Source organism: Aplysia californica, unplaced genomic scaffold, assembly GCF_000002075.1.
Source record: "Aplysia californica isolate F4 #8 unplaced genomic scaffold, AplCal3.0 scaffold00094, whole genome shotgun sequence".
Taxonomy (NCBI): Eukaryota; Metazoa; Mollusca; class Gastropoda; order Aplysiida; family Aplysiidae; genus Aplysia; species Aplysia californica.
The window spans coordinates 1,481,275-1,499,804 of record NW_004797364.1 but is presented as its reverse complement, the minus strand read 5'-3'; the positions used below and the strand labels follow the sequence as shown (position 1 = coordinate 1,499,804).

The 18,530-nt window shown below is 39.7% G+C and overlaps 1 protein-coding gene across 2 annotated transcripts in view; it reads left to right on the top strand.

Moving 5' to 3' along the window:
- LOC101845908 (protein OS-9) overlaps positions 1 to 18,530 on the top strand; it is a 26,879-nt gene that overhangs the window by 1,721 nt on the left and 6,628 nt on the right. The window contains exons 2-16 of one of the 2 annotated variants that reach the window (XM_035968887.1): positions 2,260 to 2,433; positions 3,642 to 3,705; positions 4,256 to 4,332; positions 5,379 to 5,486; positions 6,732 to 6,933; positions 7,783 to 7,842; positions 8,835 to 8,906; positions 9,621 to 9,696; positions 10,516 to 10,799; positions 11,421 to 11,524; positions 12,458 to 12,557; positions 13,197 to 13,361; positions 14,169 to 14,252; positions 15,441 to 15,569; positions 17,274 to 17,522. In XM_035968887.1, coding sequence (XP_035824780.1) covers positions 2,260 to 2,433; positions 3,642 to 3,705; positions 4,256 to 4,332; positions 5,379 to 5,486; positions 6,732 to 6,933; positions 7,783 to 7,842; positions 8,835 to 8,906; positions 9,621 to 9,696; positions 10,516 to 10,799; positions 11,421 to 11,524; positions 12,458 to 12,557; positions 13,197 to 13,361; positions 14,169 to 14,252; positions 15,441 to 15,569; positions 17,274 to 17,522 — 1,948 coding nt within the window. Of the gene's footprint in view, positions 1 to 2,259; positions 2,434 to 3,641; positions 3,706 to 4,255; positions 4,333 to 5,378; positions 5,487 to 6,731; positions 6,934 to 7,782; positions 7,843 to 8,834; positions 8,907 to 9,620; positions 9,697 to 10,515; positions 10,800 to 11,420; positions 11,537 to 12,457; positions 12,558 to 13,196; positions 13,362 to 14,168; positions 14,253 to 15,440; positions 15,570 to 17,273; positions 17,523 to 18,530 lie in introns of both variants that reach the window. The other variant, XM_013080666.2, reaches the window with a different exon arrangement.

The following is an 18,530-nucleotide window of genomic DNA, read 5'->3' as shown; positions in this document are numbered from 1 at the left end:
CCGAATAAGAAATTTTTTTATTCGGACTCGAGTCCGAATATGAAAATATGTTATTCGGACTCGAGTCCGAATACGACGGCCTTTAGTTATAGCACCAAAAAAGTTTACAAGCTAATTTGACCATCTACAAAGATGCTATGGCTATTTCACTTTTCGAATCGAGCCGAACTACGCGGGTCGCCATTTTGTTTTGCCCGGAAGTTCTCGCAAGATCTACTCCTCCCCTCTGTCTCTCTCTCTGTCTCTTTCTGAATACTGTCTATCGGTGTGGACGATCAAATTGACCAAAACTGGCAAAACAAGGTTAAAAAATTATTTTGAAACACAAAAGTAAATTAATTTGGTCGTCTACAAAAGATGCTACGGCTATTTAACTTTTCGAATGGAGCCGAACGATGCGGGCCGCCATTTTGTTTTGCCCGGAAGTTCTCGCGCTGGCCTACTCCTCTCTCTCTCTTTCTCTAGTCTCTCTCTCTCTCCACTGCCCACAGACAAAATTGCACGCTTTTAGGCTAACAGTAGTTATGGAACGTTTGTTCACGGCACAGAATTCTACAATTCTGTTATCACAGTGTAGAATTCTGTTGTTTAGGGTGAACGCTACACTGGTTGGCCTAGGTATAACAGTGAACGCACACTGGGTGAGAATAGCCAAAAGACTCGCCTGCGCAGGTGGCCAAAGAAAATGGCGACCCGCGTAGTTTGGCTCGATTCGAAAAGTGAAATAACCATAGCATCTTTGAAGAGACCAAATAAGTTTACTTTTGAGCTAGATGTATAAAACTATACAATACATAATCTTTTTCTTTGTTTTGGTCAATTTGATCATCTACACCGATGGACAGTATTCAGAAAGGAAAGCACTATTCCCAGTGACACTGGGGATAGGCCCAGAAACTATTCCCAGATAGGCCCAGAAACTATTCCCAGTAACACTGGGAATAGGCCCAGAAACCACTGGCAATAGAGTCTAAGCCAGAATTGTTCCCAGTGTCACTGGGAATAGGCCCAGAAACTATTCTCAGTGACACTGAGAACAAACTGGCCCATATAATATAAACCTAGATCTATTGTTCCCACACCAATCTACATGGACATGATGATGGTGGTGGGTTACTATACTAGATCTAGACCCTATATTCAAAGTAGAGATCTAAATCTACATTCTAGATATAGATCTAACTAAACTTCTAAGTAAGTAGATTCTGGTGTAAGTGGAATCATTTTTTTTTTTTAAAGGAATGATCATTCTATGCTTGCTTGTTATTCAGTCGTAATTTACTTTTATTTAGATGTACATGTAGATAGATCTAGATTTAATACGGATTTTGGAGACCACGGTAGATCTACCGGACAGGTGGAAATTCTTCCCGATTCTTCTTTCTTCTCAGTCTTGATCTAGATCTAGGCTACGGTCAAGTCTTGGCCAAGTAAGAGAAGAGAACAAAATTAAAGTACAGAACTGAAGTGAGAAGAGAGTCTACAGATACGTTAGAATAGAATCTAGGCCTAGAATCTTGATCTTTTGAAAAGCTGCAAATTTCTCTTCAAACTCTTTGTAAATTAAAGAAACAGACAATAGTTTTAAACCCAGGAGGATTTGGTAACTGCTCCTCTCTGAGTAAACAAGACTTGCTTGGCATACTTTCACTCCAGGTTGGTCACCAGAGCAAATTATGTTGCATAGAAAGGTCCTTCATCAATTTGAAGAATTTTGTCAATAACACTAGAGTATTTTTGTATTTCCAAGTAAGTTACATTGATCTTTTTTGTTGTTCAAGCCTATTTTATGGACTAACTGATATGAAAAGGCATGCATGTACAAACAATAATCTCATTTTGTTAAAACAATTTTTTTTTCTAACAATTTAGACTCATTTGCAAAAAAAAATCATTAAAAAAATATTCAAGATATTTTAAAAATTTCTTTTTCTTTGTGCCGTATTCTAGCCCTTTTAACATGATGCTAAGTTTCATTGATGACTGATCAAAATAGGTCACAATGATTTAAAAAAAATAGACGTCAAAATGGCCGTCATTCTTCAGATAAATAAAATTTAAAAAGTGCAAGGCTGAGAGTGAGTTAAGCAGTTTTTCCTTCATTTTTCAGTTGTAGTAGAAAACATGTTTTCCTATAAGTAGTGGTTGATTTAAAAAGTCCTCATACAAACACACACTCCCCCCCCCCCCCCCCACCTTTTGGCAAAGTCTTGTGTAAAGAAAAAAGAAAAGAGCATTCGTCTATTTTAAAAAAATCAGGATGCACCTGTTGGAGCAGTTCATGTGATGTCCAAGTATGGCCAACAGTACCAGTGCACTTTTCCAGACCACTCAATTGAGGAAAAGAAAAAGGAAGAGGAGGAAAAGATTGCCATAGAGTCTGGTATTGTGGAGATGCTGAAGCCCCTAGGATTAAAGGATTGCCTCTTCAAGGTCAGTTGAATACCCTGTGCTCATAGTTCAGGATAATGTAGTCGTTCAAAAAGATACCTTGTTTAACTGTGTTGCTCAGTGATAAAGCTGTTTGGTTTTGTATGAATGGGCACTCTTGGAGACACACCCGGTTGTTTCAAAGGTAGAATTATGGACAAAAGAGAGCTCTGGACCCAGTGGTAAAAATCAAAGATGAGGGAGGTGAAGAAAACATAGACAATGCACAAAAGTAAATAATGTTAATGTCCGACTCTAGCGGTATTTCGGTCACATTAAGGTCAAACACTTTTTTTGGTTTTAATTTTACTGTTACAACAATTGGTGATACTATAAAAAGTAAAAAGACTACTCTACACAAAAATTGAGCAATTCTGGAAGATGATTTCAAGAAAGAAATGAAGCGTCCCCTCCCCCCTTTTTGACTGAATTGGGTAGATACACTGTTGGAATTTCATGGAGATCGTAAAGTGAAAGAGCTCAACTCTTACTTTTGAGTAGGAAACAAAAGAAAAAAACAACCCAGTAAAAGGTTAATTTTATCCCCACCCCCCGTTTTGAAATTATTGACCTACTACTACACATATCCAGGGTCGCACTCTTTGTGGGACTGCATTTGAGTTGCCAATTCTGTACGTCATGCGTGAAAGACTGTTGGGTTATTCGAGAATAGGGGTAAAAATTTACTTTTACTGAAAAGCAATGAATAGCAATTTTGCTTCTTTGTCACTGGCAGTGAGTTCATCGTGTCTGTATACACTGGACCCCATGCACAAAAATCTTGGTTGTAATGGGATTTCAGCTATGGCAGTTGTACAATAAATCTGCTTGTCTGATCTCTTATAATGGGTAATTTAAAACAAATTCTTATGTAGCAGGCATTTAAACAGACCTAATTGGCTATATAACAGTGTTGTAGCCATTGACAAAATCCTAAAAGAAAAGGAGAATAAAGCAGATATGAGTCCAACATTATGTTACCTTTATTTTTGGGGGACGGGGGTGGGTATGAAAATTTACAGTTTGGCTCCTTTCTTGAAAATAATTAAAAGGTAAATAAAACTTGTGTAATGGAGAACAAGGATCTACTGTGAAGTGTGTTTCTCTCTGTCTTTCATTTGATGAAAAAGTTATACAACGATATGCCTGAAGGATAACAAGTCAATGTCTCTCGCTCTACTATAGATACTTTAAAAAATTTTCTTTTGCAGTCAAAAGACTGGTGGAGTTACGAGTTTTGCTATGGCAAGTTCATCCGCCAGTTTCACATGGAAGGTAAGCATTGCAACGTTGTTCAGTGTTCCCAAAAGTCGAAAATGTAAAATGAAGAGATGTACCTTGAATGGTTCTCCTCTCCCCCAACTTTCTTTCAAAAAAGAAAAGAAAGTAAATGACATTTAGGTATTTATTAGCACTCAATTATTTACTTACAAGATGTTTATCCTACTCAAAACAGTTGTCTGGTTCTATATTGTCAGAGTCAATCCACAAGAACCTTTGTCATAAAAAAAAATTTGATCTAGTCACGTTTTCTTTGCAAGCTGTTCTTGACACCATCCTGAACATGTGCAAAGTGTGGATATTGGCTAAACTAATGCAATTATTATTATTATTATTATTATTATTATTATTATCATTATTATTATTATTATTATTTTTATTATTATTATTATTATTATTATTATTATTATTATTATTATTATTATTATTATTATTATTATTATTATTATTATTATTATTATGTATAAGACTCCCTGTTCCTTTTCTCCATACTTCTGATCCATGACCTAACTTCATTAACTTGATTTTGTGTTTGACCTCAAAGATGGGGAGATTAAAGGCAACATCATCTACCTGGGCAACTATGCCGAAGACTTTGACTGGAATAATGAGACTGCGAGGGTGAGTGTGAAGCAGCACATGATCATGTATAGTTTGTTTGTCAATGTTTGGTGATGACCAATGCATCTGCATAATGAGTATATTTCTTATAGTGAAATAGAAAGTAAAAAAAAAAGGTTTAACCCTTCCAGCCTCAGCCATTTTGTGCACTCCCTAACCCCAGTCCCAGCCAATACAGCAGTATTTCAGAAAAAGAGGCATGCTGTCTAGAAAGTGATGTAGTGTTTTTGTAATGAGGTTTAGATAATAACATATTATAATGTTTAAAGGTAAATGAACAAAAATTATGAAAATTTAAGTTTAATTAGGTTCGCTGTTTTCGAAAAATGCACAAATTTGATACCCTTCGAAACTGAGAATATATGTTCCTGGGACTGTGGGAGGTACAAACGCTGCTGAAAATATACGCACTTGGTTAAGATGACTTGTAGCTTCAGCTTTGACTAATGAAACCCAATTGTGGCACATCACATGCCTCATTTTGAACATTTAAAAGCTTTGTTTCCATTTGTGCATGTGTGCTGTTTGTGGGCTTCTCGCTTCAGTGTGCCATAAGCTTATCCAAAAGAAACATGCCTACAAAGATGTGAATGAAGAAAATCTGTTTTGCTTATTCTTATATGTATAATGAACTAACATTTGGCATTTAAAAAATCTGGACATGGGCCCCCCCCCCCCCCCCAAGTTTTTATTTAGCTTTTATGAAGTCTGTGGACTCTGGTAAATGCATACATGTACACATAATCATCAATGCACACACACGGACACGTACAAACACACATACGTGCACGTAGGTGTACACTCACATGCACACACACTGGCACATTTATATACAGAGAGACACACACAATGAATAGTCATTGGAAAATACTCGGATGCTGTTGTTGATGTTTTTACACTTTGCTTTAATATTATCGCCACATGCTTGCAAAAGCCTTGTAGCATGTTTGAAATTTCAATAATACTTCTCTTGGGGAAAGCTGTGTAAAAAAATCCTGGCACTTATTGGCATACATTTATTTGTTCCTGGATTTTTGTCTTTGTAGGAAGAAAGGCTCCGCAGCAAGGCCTCCATCAGCCGCTACCACTCTCAGACCTACACTCTGGGGACCAAGTGTGATCTGACCGGCCAGCCACGAAGGGCAGAAGTCAGGGTGAGTTTTGAACAGTGTGATACTAGTGATACTAGACCTTTGTGGATCCATATTTTGAGTCCACTATTCCTGCCGAGTTACAAGGAATGGTACAAAAGGCAAATTTAGCTTTGCTTTGTCTTTTTCTTTTCCCTTTTTTTTAGAATGTGCAGGCATTTTGATGTTTTAACTTTTTGAATGTGAATGTTTGTCTTGTAGATATATAGTGAGGGGTAGTTTGTCCGTTAATGTCTGACATTGACCGATGTGTCTGAATGAGAGAATGCTCCACTCCCACGAAGGTCGGTGTCTTATTCAGTGTTTGAGGTCATTGGCCCACATCATATGAAGCTTACAGATTTTACAGTAACATGACATCTGTGGAAACAACAGAAATTATATATGACACGGAGCCATCAATAATATTTAAAAAATGTTTTGTGTGTTGAAACAAAGTTTCTGTAAAAAAATAGTACAGTTTGTACATTTATCTTTTTCTGGGCCTCTCCTTCTCAGTGCAAAGTCTGACCTAGTCTCTGCTGGGGTGGGGTGGGGCAAGAGTTAATGCACATAACAGAGAAGTTTCTTGTGTTGGCTGTATTTGGTTTTATTTCTTCAGTTCCACTTCTTACTGTGAAATCTGCGAAAAACGTGTAGAATGAATTCAATTCAATTCTTTTTCATAAAATATACATTGTATCTGGGATTACTTAGAAAGGAGGCAAAGTGATGAGATTGATTAACCACAAATGGACTGAAAATCTTTTTCTTGTTCATCTTTAAATGGATATCCTAGTCTGTAGTGCGAAGGCTACTGTTTGCCACAGGTCTTTTAAGCTTCAATAGAGTTCTGGGACTCCCTTTTTAGGGTTGCCAATCTTTCCTTATGAGTGCCTCATGCATTTGGCAGGCTTGGAGGAAATGGACTGACAGTGATGTGTTTCGATCTTTCATGTTGTTTTAACTCAAACTTCTAGTTAAGAGCCATAGCACAATGGCTGTAACATGTATTACTGACAGAACTATTGACTAGGTTAATGAGAATAACGACGGTAGTAATGATGGAAAGAGAGATTGTGCTGTCAATGATGATGTTGGTGATAATACAATTATTGATCAGGATAATAATGATACGGGTGAAGATAATGGTGGTAATAATGACAGAAATAATGATTACAACATAGGGAGTATATTACTCTTTCTTTTTGTCTTAATTTCAAATTTTGGACACTCTGGAAAATCATCATGAATGGTATTTCCACACAGTTCATGTGTGAGGAGAATTCTGAAGATTATCTGGCTCGTGTGGATGAGGCAGAGACGTGTGTGTACACAGTGACCATAATGACCTCACGCATCTGTCGTCACCCGTACCTTAAGGCCCCGGCACGTCGGAAACCTGTGGCCATCACCTGCAACCCCTTACTGACCGAGATCCAGTTCCATGACTACATGGAGGAGAAGGCTGGTAAGATAAGGCCGGGTTGCTTTCATCAGAGGCTACTGCTGGTGGTTTCAGCTAGTTTACAGTTGATTTACTCGTTCAAGTAAATGCATTTTTACTGACTTTGCCCTCATTAATTTGCCTTTAACGAAATAGCAGAGAGTGCATGATAACTGAAAAAAAAATGCCATGCAGTTGTAGAAAATATTGAATTCGCTTCCTTTGGTTGTTCTAGAAACAGCATGTATTACTAAAGACTGTCAAGGAATTGAAAGACTCCATGTTTTTCAGTGATCATTCTTTATAAGGAAAGACCAGACTAACTCTTAAAAAAAAATATATTGGATGGTCTGTGGATGCTCTGGTGTGCTTTGCTTCTTCTTTCCTATCAAACCTCTATCGTCCTTATCTTCCCGTCTTCTTTTTTATGTTTGTTACTCTCTTGTAACACCTCTAGTCTTATGGCGCTCATATGACCTTATGCAGTTGAGAGCACCGTAAAACCTCTACTAAAACTAAAAAAACACTTTAACAACTTTATTTTGCGGCACGCTCAGCTTGGAATTACAGAATCTTAAATCAACGATTAAAAAAAAAGGAGCACAGACCTCACCTTTCTAGTTTTATAAACAGCAATTTAATTCCAGTATCTACAGAGTTGTTTTCGTGGTTGGTTGGTGGATGCTCTGGTGTGGTTTGCTGCTTCTTTCCTATCAATCATCATCATCTTTATCTCTCCTCTTTGTTTTTGGTATGTGTTATTTTCCCGTAACCCCTCTAATCTTTGTCACTCATATGACATATTTGTGTTGCAAGTACTGTAAAGCTCTAATACCCCCCCCCCCCAATTTGTTTTTATTTCTTCTTTTCAAGAACGGCAGCGTAAAGAACAGCTCATCCTTGCAGCAGCTAAACAGCGCTATGGGAGCAAAGGTAATGTCTTTGTTGCAAACTTAGTGTTGGAGTCTCACTTACTGATGCCGTCACTCTTTTGATATACCATAGGCAAACAGTTAATTTTTCTAAGTCCAGAAAGCCAAATTTTTGTGGAAAGAAGAAATTTTTTAATTTTTGACATTACACCTATGTTATGTATATTTCTTTTCTTTTAATATTTAGAATCTGAAATTCAACCAAAGCTTGAGTGTCTTTGGAAACTGCAAATTTACATTTATTTGTGTCTTTGATCAACATTTTGTTTGTAAATGGACATAAGAGGTGTTGAACCAATCAAGAAAATTCAACAAAAAAATCACCCAACTGGCAGAAAAAAATATTGGTTTCTTTGATTTCATTATTTTGACCAGCTCCCGATTTCACCAGGATGCTGCACTCATAATATACAACTAATACCGCAGATTAGGAAAAGCAATAAAATAAAAACAAAAACAAACTTGGTCTTAGTACATAGGCTGACAACATAGTTTTTGCTTCACTGTATAGAAGTGTGAGTGGCTTTTGTTTCCTGTCACTCTAGTCATCAACAGCTTATGGGGGGGGGTTGTAGGACTCATGAGTTCCTACAGACTTCCTCATAACCTGATACGTTTTCCGGAGGGGGGGCGGTTGTGGGTGCTCTGTTGTGGTTTGCTGCTCCTTCTTTTCCATCAAACATGTACTGTCCTTATCTTTCCACTTTCTTTTCTTTGTATGTTACAAATACTTCCAATCTTTGGCACCATATGACCTATTTGTGTTGCAAGTGCCATAAAACTTTTGCTTGTACAAAAAACCTCTTTTTTTTCATAAAGATTCACTTTTTTCGTTTCATGAAAATTCCCTTGTTTGTTTCATGATGTTGAAGGGAATGTTAAAAGTATTTTTATTGTACTTTTGTATAGTCTAATTTTTATTTTTATTTTTCCCGAAGTTAATTTTCCTTATATTGTCAAATGGTGTTTTCATGTTCTTTTTGTTCTCCTCAGCAACACTGTCTCCTACAAACCTGGACAAAACCCTGGAGCAAGAAATGTCGAGAGTTGCTAAAGAGCTTCTGAGTGAGTGTTTTTATTGAAATAGCGTGTCCTGCAGTGTAAACTCCCAAAGTGTTTTTTTAATAAAGATTTTACGTTGCTTGTGTGAAATGTTATGTTTATGTACAACAACAGTAGAAACAACAATAGAACAATAGTGGCATGGTGACATCATTCCTTGGGTGAAACTAGGTGAACAACAAGTCAAACTTCCATGGGGGAAGAGGGGGGAGAGGGGGGAGAGGGAGAGGGAGAGGGAGAGGGAGAGGGAGAGGGAGAGGGAGAGGGAGAGGGAGAGAGAGAGAGAGAGAGAGAGAGAGAGAGAGAGAGAGAGAGAGAGAGAGAGAGATGTTGTTTATTTGGAGGAGAGGGAGGGATATGGAGAGAGGGAGAATAGTTTTGGTCAATTTCTGTGTAACATAAGCTGCTGAAAGTATAATGTCAGAGTTCACTTCAGAGTTAGATCAATTAATGTAAAAGCGTCTCATTGGTATCTGATCTAAGCTCGCAAAGAAAAGTTTCTCAGAAGAGAAAAAACTTATTTCATTTTTATTAAAATTTTACCTAAATTATGTATCTTTTTTTGCTTCAACAAAATTTTTCTTGAGCTCGCGCAACTGATACTGCAGATGAAGAAACCACAATGAAACCTTTTTTTTCAAATTTTTGGGTTTAGTACATCTGAACAGCTGGACGACTGTCTGTTTATTGTATTCCCTGTCATTTCCCCCTCCTCAGCTCAGCCCATAGATAAACTGTTCCCCATCCAGCAGCGGAAGGTCATGGCCAAGGAGGAATTTGTGAAAACTTTTGGGTGAGTATTTTAGGATGAGAATTCGATCCGGACTCCTTTTTTTATGCCACATAAGCTGGCTCGGTGAAAAATCGCCTTGTGTGAAGCCCATCAGCGGGCTCAGTGAAAGGTGGCCAGGGGGTTTCTATCTGTCCATGTCTCAGGGTCATGTAGTACAATAAAAAATGCTTTTTTTAAAACATTCCCTTCAACGTCTGGAAAATATGCATTGAAAAGAAGAAGATGCTCAGTTTAACCTGCTGTTATGGCCACCTGTCCAAGACAATCAACTTGACAAACAACCTCTTCTCCTCCCAATTTTTGGTTTTTTATTACATTTATAATGACACTGTCCAAGATATCCCCCTGTCTAAGAGGATCACTTTTCTTCTAAACAATGGGTGGCTGTCTTGTACAATTTCAACTGTATTTCTATCCTGTTTCCTTTTGTTTGGCGTGTGTTAGTTAGACATGTTTGTTAGAGTTTCTAAAGTGAGTAACTTTTGTGGGACACCCTCTGGTGTGGGAAGACATAAAAGATAAAAAAGGTTCTTTCGGATGACTCTTGTACATCATCTCCAAAATATGATGTGGAAAAGTATTTAAGTGCCTGGAAACCTCATATACACAAATCACCTTTCCATTTTTCTTCCCCCCCCGATGTCACCTGTATCGGAGATGCACATGTGTCTAGCTGAGATAATTTTTTTTTTTGTGATGGATCTGTTCATATCGTTGAAGTTTTCAGCCCTCTTGTATGGCTCTCTGCATGGATGAGTGACTTGTGTTGATGGAGTGAGAGCTGGCAAGGGATTCCTTATCACTTTTTTTAAAACCCAGAGAGAATGAAGACCTTTGGACGCTGTACCTGCGAGGTGTTGAGGTCAACAAAAAGAGGCAGGAGGAGATACAGCGGAGACTAGAAGGAGTTCACCAGCGGATGAAGGAGAAACGGGAGGAGCTGAGTTCCCAGGAAAAAGAGGAGGAAGAGACTGCAGAAGAAGCGAAGGACGGAAAAGAGAAAGACAATGAGGAGAAAACGAAGAAAGAGGATGGTGAGACGGAGGATACATTACAAGAAGTGCAAGATGAAGATGACGAGCTGTTAGCTGAATTTGACGCAGGTGAGAGGATGTTGTGGCATCAGCCACCTGTTTTTGCTTGCTCTGCTATATGCTTTCTTGTATCAGGTTACAGGGTCGACTTCACTGCAGAAGGGATGGTTCCGTATCCCCTCTGTTCTTTTAGTAGAGAACTATGGCAGAATGTTGGTGCATATTTATACTTCCAGTATTACATGCTCTTCCTTTTTTCCTCGTTTTTCTTTTTCAGTATAGCTGAAGTAGGAAAAATGGTCACACGTGTAAGGATTAGTTGCACTGCAGTTTGAGGAACCAGCAGTCGACCACTCCTGAGATCTGGCAAGGAAACGCAAAGAAGAAAGAAGCGTCCTCAGATTCTTTACTTTTGCTTTCTTCCTCTACTTTTGAATTTTTCTGTCGTTCTTCCCAGCACCATTTTTGCTGTTGTTGAAATGTCTACTACTTATTGCGTTAATGATGTCTTCTTGTCTTCCCATAAATTCCATGCGTAGTGACTCATAGTTGATTGATGGGCTGCTTTTGTTTACTTTGGATAAGACAAACTCGGGTATGAATTTATCGTTCAGGAATACTGAAATTGAAGTCAAACAGATGAAACCTGGAGGCCAGAAGAAATGTTTATTTTTCCTTTTCTCTCGCCAGAGATCAATGCCATCAAAGCTCGCTTCCACCAGTCTCTGGGCAAACTGTCCTCCATGCAGCAGAAGCTGAACCTACAGAGAAACTGGGAGTCCGAAATTGAGAATGTAATTAAAGAGGTTTGTGCAGTAGGCATATACTGCTTCTCTTCGTGCAGTGATCATGTGTATTAGGGCCATTGATGTTGTTCTCCCTCTCTGTGTCTGTCTGTCTGTCTGTCTGTCTGTCTGTCTGTCTGTCTGTCTGTCTGTCTGTCTGTCTGTCTCCTTCTCTCTCTCTCTCTCTCTCTGTGTCTCTCTCTCTGTCTCTCTCTCTCTCTCTCTCTCTCTCTCTCTCTCTCTCTCTTTCTCTCTCTCTCTCTCTCTCTCTCTCTCTCTCTCTCTCTCTCTCTCTCTCTCTAACTGCCTTGTTCTTTTCCTCTCTCTGTCTCGCCCCGTCTCTCACTCTCTCTTTTTCTCTTTTTCTCTCGGACATACTTCCTTCAAGAATGTTAAAGAATCAGATGTTGTTCTATATCCCCTCCCCCTCTCTCACCCTCTCTGTCTCTCTATCTGTCTCTGTCTGTTTCTCCCTCTATTTCCCTTTCTCTCTCTTTCTGTGAGACATAATTTCATCAAGTACTTTGACACCTCAGACTATCGTTCTCTTTCTCTATTTTTCTTTCCTTAAATCTTTTTCACCCTCCATATATGTATCATATTCTTCTCTCCCCCCCCCTCTCTCTCTCTCTCTCTCTCTCTCTCTATGTTTGTATCTCTGCCTCTCTCTATCTCTCTCTCTGTGTGTGTCTCTCTCTCTCTCTCTCTCTCTCTGTATCTCTGCCTCTCACTTTTTCTTCCAGATACAACTCAATCTTGCACCTTGGCAGCTCAGTTGGTTTCCCCTGTCTTACCCCTCTCTCTCTCTGTTTGTCTCCCCTCTCCCCAATACCCCTTTCATTCTCTCCCCCATCTCTGTCTCCACTCTCTTCCTCCTCTCCATCATTGAGATAGCTTCACTTGTGCCTCAGATGGTTCATCAGAATGTTTTGACATTCCCAGGCTGAGTCGGAACTTGGGGTCAAGGTTGACCGGACGCTCATCTCCGGCCTGTCCAACACACTGGACAAACTGGTCAACAAGCTGCATGATACCCAGACCCGTATGTACCACACAACACACTGCGCTGACTTTGTAACACACAACACACACCATTGAATTTGTAACACACAATATTGAATTTGTAACACGCAACACACACCACTGAATTTGTAGCACACAACACACATCATTCAATTTGTAACACACAATATTGAATTTGTAACACTCAAAACACAGCACTGACTTTGCCTGTTGTCTGTTGTCTGTTGGGGGGAAGAGAGGGATGGTAATGAGGGCCCCAGGTAAATGACACTATTTCTAAATTATTCTATCAATCAGTTCTTGCATTCTTTCTTTTCTTTTCTTTTTTTTAACCCTTTCACCCCTGTCGTGTATATTAGGGATGCCAGTTTTTTAAAATAAATTCATAAATCCAGATTTCTGAAATGGTCAGAATTTGTTGTACTTTATATCTAAGTTGTCTAACCTCGTGAATATCGATGCCACAAAACAGTGCAACTAATACCATTGAACGTGCCTCATCCTCCCCTTCCCCTTCTTCCTCTTCTTCCTCTTCTTCCTCCTCCTCCTCCTGCTGTAGGTGCTGTTGTTGTTGCTGCTGTCAATTCATTGTCAAATCTCTCCTTTGTTATATTTTTGTTTTTCATGCGCCCTCCCAACAATCCTTTCCTCTGCACAGAATTGTCAACCATGGATAATGAACTAGAAAAGCTGTACAAAAAAGGAAAGAAGAAAGCAGAAGAAGGTGAAGATGAAGAGGACAAAGAAGGCGAATCACAGGCCTCTGATGATATGGCTGAGGAAGATGTTGGCGGTGGCTCGAAAGCATCTACTCATGACCTCGGTGAGAAAGATACAGCCTGAGATTTTTTTTTTCCCGCGCTCTTCGTTCTTCGCATTTTGCCCATTTTGGTTTCACGAATGTCTTGAATTTGTGATTTCAGTCGCCCAGTATCCCTGTCTACTTCATATATGTGTTACTGTTGTTTGTTGTTTTAATCTATTTGGCAAAAAACCCCCCAAAAACTTATGTTGATCTTGTTCAGTCTTGCTGTGAACACGGCAATGTCTATTGTACTTGAACTCTTGTCTTTATTAAAAAATTCATAATCACTTTTGTTTCGCATGCAGACTAAAAATGATTGTACATGATGGCCACCTGTGTAAGATAACCATTTTTCACAGGGAAAAAAAAATGTATTACATATACAGGTTTAACATTAGAAGGAAAAATCGTTAGAAAACATAAGATTTCAAATAATGAAATGTAATTAGCATACACAGGCTCTTTATGGGAAAGAAAAGGGATTACAATGCACACGAAAAGAAAAGTGATTTGCTTACAGATTTTTCGTTGGCATGAAATGCGGAAAGCTTATTCATATTTGTCATAGGAACGAAATGGTGAAAGCTTACTCATATTTGTCATAGGAATGAAATGGTGAAAGCTTACACATATTTGTCATAGGAATGAAAAATGATTGGCATACGTTGGTTTTACTTAGGAACGACATGGGAGAAGCATATAGAGGTTTAACTGTCTTATCGTTGATGAATCTGTCAGTAGATTGTGTTTTATATTCTTTCTCTGTAAGGGTTGACGAATGTTGTTATCGAATTTCCCAATATTTTATCTCAATCTGTCATGCAGGAATGGAAGACCCTGAGTCAGAACTGGATGGTCAAGAGTTTGAATCTGACTTGGAAAGCAAGATTCTGCCTCCTCCAAAAGCTGGTACGTGAGTGATCTGTACAACAGTTTCTTGTAATAATCATGAATAGCATTTGTATAGTGTATATCCTAATTCGACAGCGGGCTATATCCACTTTACAATCTATATATTATTACCCCAGCTGACCCGAGAACACTCGGAAACATTCTTAGCTTCACGGAAGAATCCAAGCAGATGATTAAATGCTTAAACACTAACAAACTGACAAGATTTTTAGCTGTCTGTAGCCAGGTACCCATCCTCGTCTGGGTGAAGTGAGGAAAGCTGTTAAAGGGCCTTTCCCAAGGATACAATGCTTAATCCATGATGGGATTTGATACTATGACCTTAGGGCTGCAAGTCTGAGAGCTTAACGCCACAGTGGAGTCTACTTGAACAGAAATGTGCTGCACTGCTGGATTTTTTTGGTGGTTTTGTGGGATTTCCGTTTTAGAGAGGTTGCTCAAATAGAACTGCTGTTGTTGGATTAATCTTGTTCAGTTTAAGAGGACTCCACTATATGTCTGAGGCAGCGTGGTGAAGTCAGGCTCTCGTCAAAATACAGAAACCGGAGAAACGGGCATTTTTCTCACCAGCTTGGAAATTTGTATCGAATTTTTATTGTATGGCTCAACTTCTTTTATGTCCATATAAAAACACATTTCCATGTGAATTTTATTGAAAAACGTTCATTAAAGGCACTAAATATGTCATTTTTCTGTTTTCAAGGACTCTAGCTATTGGAGTTACCTAACTTTGGCTGCCATTTTTTCGCTAATTTCACCACTGAAACCAAGCGACCTCACTTGCTTCTATTGCCAATATCTTGAGTTATATTCCAGATATATGGATTTTTATTTCATAGGAATCAAGGCAAATAAACCAACTTTCAGATGATGCCAGTAACTCCACATGCCCCAAAAATGACAAGCCCCCGATTCCAACGAGTCGTGACACATATTATAAAATGTCATGTATAAATGTTTAATTGCCTGTGTCATGGACTGTAACTTTCACCTAGCTGAACCATAATAAAGGCTCTAAACACAGTCTCACAGGCAACAGGCGGGGTTGAACCTGAAAGGCGGGGTCAAAGCAGCCTGACTCTTAAATTATCTAAATTTTGTCGACTGGTGCACAGATATTCTCAATGACAATTTTGTTTATTTGAACAATCATGTTATTCAAAAGTTAAAAAAAAACTTTTTTAGGCCCTGGCCTGACTGCAATTGGTGGAGGAGTGGGCGGGGATCATGCAGCTAACGCCCGACCGGGCACTGCTGGCAGAGAGAACCCGGCAGCTTCCCAGTCCGCTGGTCTACAGGATCCCACAGCACAAGGTAAGGGAGATGGCCACATTACAATGTTTCAGTGAATGGTGTGGTTCTAACTTCATGGCCATAGTTAACTTCGTCTGCGCTTAGTCTGTAGTCTGGCTGACCGTTGGTGCACCACGGTAGATTTTACGACCAGCTTTTTCCACTCTCTTCAGTTCTCAGCTTTCCGCAATATGATGTTCCTGTCATGGCCAGTCCACTTTTTGATGTTTTCTTTTCATCATTTCCTCTGCCTGCCTCATCAACTCCCTCCTTGTGCTGTTCCAAGCAGGCAAGTCTTGGCCTGTTTAGGTGATCACGTGATGTTCCCGGGTAGCTTCAGTTTGCGTCTTTTCACTGAAGTCAAGAGGTCTTCATATAGCCCGATTGCGTTTCCAATTCTGGTTCTCACTACTTCATTGGTTTTGGCCATATTACAGTGTTGCAGGATATGGTCATTGAGGTAAGATGCTTGCCTATCATGCCCCAGTGATTGGTGTAAAACCTGGTTGGTGCAAGTGGAGTCTGTGGCTGACTGTCGGAGTTTTTGTGAATGGGTTTGTTGTTACAACAGCAGGTAAGACACTGGATCGTGGTGAAGGAGACCTGGCTGTGAATGTGTTTATGACCAAGGTTGTTGCTGTTGTTGTTGTTATCGATCCAGCAACAGCTGGGCTCTTGCCCTTCTGTCCAATGCCTTGTAGTGATAAGTGCAGGTTTGCTGCAGTTGTTGTAGTAGAGTGTGTTGTCAATGTTAGGTCTCAGGGGGAGAAGGGTAGCTCTGATGTCATTTACGGCTCTGCAGTGGAACAGGTGATGATCCACAGTCTCATATGCGTAATCACACAAGAGACACATTTGGGAAAGTTCCGGGTTTATTCTGTTCAGGTGGAAGTTGAGCTGTTTATATTCTGTTCGTAGGCGGAAGATCATGGTCTGTTTCTTTCTCCTTAGGTGGTTGCTATTGTTTTTTCATTTTGTGGTGGTCATATGTTTGATAACTGTTCTGCCTGTCTTTCCAAGGGCCTATTTGTTCATCCTGTCTCGTTTGTTGCTGCTTTTAATGATTTGTTTTGCAGTGTTGTATGAAGTTGGAATGTTGGGTTGTTCTTGTCTAGATCCCCGTTTGGCAAGTGTGTCTGGACCAAGGTTGTTAAGAGAGTGACCGGCTGTTGAGGGCCTAGAATACATTCGAATGTGCTCTATGGCCACTTGTATAAAACAATCACCTGTACAAATGGCCACTTCCCATTTCTTCCCTTGTGTATTTTTTACATCATAATGGCACTGTGTAAGATGGCCACCTGTCAAGAATGGCCACTTTTCTCCTTGACAATGGGTGGCCGTGTTAGACAGTAACAGTATTAACTGTACACAAATACAGACTTCCTGAATAGATAGATGTAAGTTTAAACTTTCATGTGTGCTTTGCCATCATGTTCATTCCATTTTTACCCTCTTAGTGACATGTAAGATGACGCCTGGTAAGAGCTCAGATGTGTTGTGCACGAATTTCAATCTCTGTTGAGTGCTTGGTGTTAAGTACCCATTCCCCATATCTGGCATGGTGAGCTGAAAATATTTTGGTAGAATACCTTGACCATGAATGAATCATTTTAGCTGGCAGGGGATCCTACCCATGATCTTTCAAGCATGAGCTTGGATGTGCTGAGTTCATAATTTTCCAAACTTGGGAATAATATTTTAAATTTTATGTAACTTCACAAGGTGGAGATGAGCTTCCTGGAGGTGTGGAGGATGATGGTTTGCTGGCAGATGATGGAGGGGCTGTGGGAGGAGGAGGAGGAGGAGGAGGAGGGGAGGAGGCAGGGGCAGAGGAACCTGTGCTGAAGATAACTATCTCATCTACGAAACGAGAGGATGAAGAGGAGGAGGACTTGGAGCTTCCTGGCAATGTTCAGAAGCTACTGGAGGAGAGCGTGAGGAAAGAATACGAGAGGCATCGAACACAATCAGGTAGAGAGAGAGAGAGAGAGAGAGAGAGAGAGAGAGAGAGAGAGACATAAGAGTGTTCGCGTCTGTGATGATACACATATATGCGAGGGTGTGTGTGTTTGTGTGTGTGTTTGTGTGTGAGTGTGTGTGCGTCGTGTGTGTGTGTGTGTGTGTGTTACCACATGTGCGTGTCTGTTTGCGATTAGCCTAAAAGTAAAAGAATGCGCCGTGTCGGGAGGGGGCCAAGTGACCAGACAGCGCGCCAGAGTCACTGGGTCCGTCTCCTTGTAAGGGTGCGTGACACTTTTTTTCTTTCTTCTTTTTTTTGTTGTAAACCCGACTCACCATTCTCTCTCTCTCTCTCTCTCTCTCTCTCTCTCTCTCTCTCTCTCTCTCTCTCTCCGTCTGTTAGTCTATCTGTCTGTCTGTCTGTTTATCTGTCTCTCTCTCTCTCTCTCTCTCTCTCCATTAATTTGTCTGCCTTTCAGTCTGAACCTCTTTTAATGTCCCACTGCTTCATCCATCCCCACCCCTCCTTTTCAATTTGTCTACCAATCTGTGCGCATTCTCTTCATTCATTTTCTGAATGGGTGCCTAAAAGTTAAAAGAAAAAAATCGAGAAAGCAAGAACAAATCACTCAACTAATGTTTTAGTAGTCCGATGCCCCCCTTCCCCGCAAAAGATAAAATTAATTTTAAAGTGGATTAAAGATGTTGATAATTCAAACATAGAACACACAAAATGGAAAATCTTTTGCAGTAAGTAGTTGGTTATGCAACTACAACTAAAATCGTTAAAAACTAATATAAAAAAAGATATAAAAAAACATGATTAATGAATTGACTCGACTGAAGTGTGTGTAACTCGTTCACACGAACAAAACATAATCCTTTTTTTCTTCTTCTGGCGTTCGGAGATAAGGTTGCGGAAAGCAACCACATAATAATATATTATGGGCGCGTGACCCAACCCCGACCCCCTCTTCCACCGCCCGCTTCCTCTTCCTCTCTCTCTCTCTCTCTCTCTCT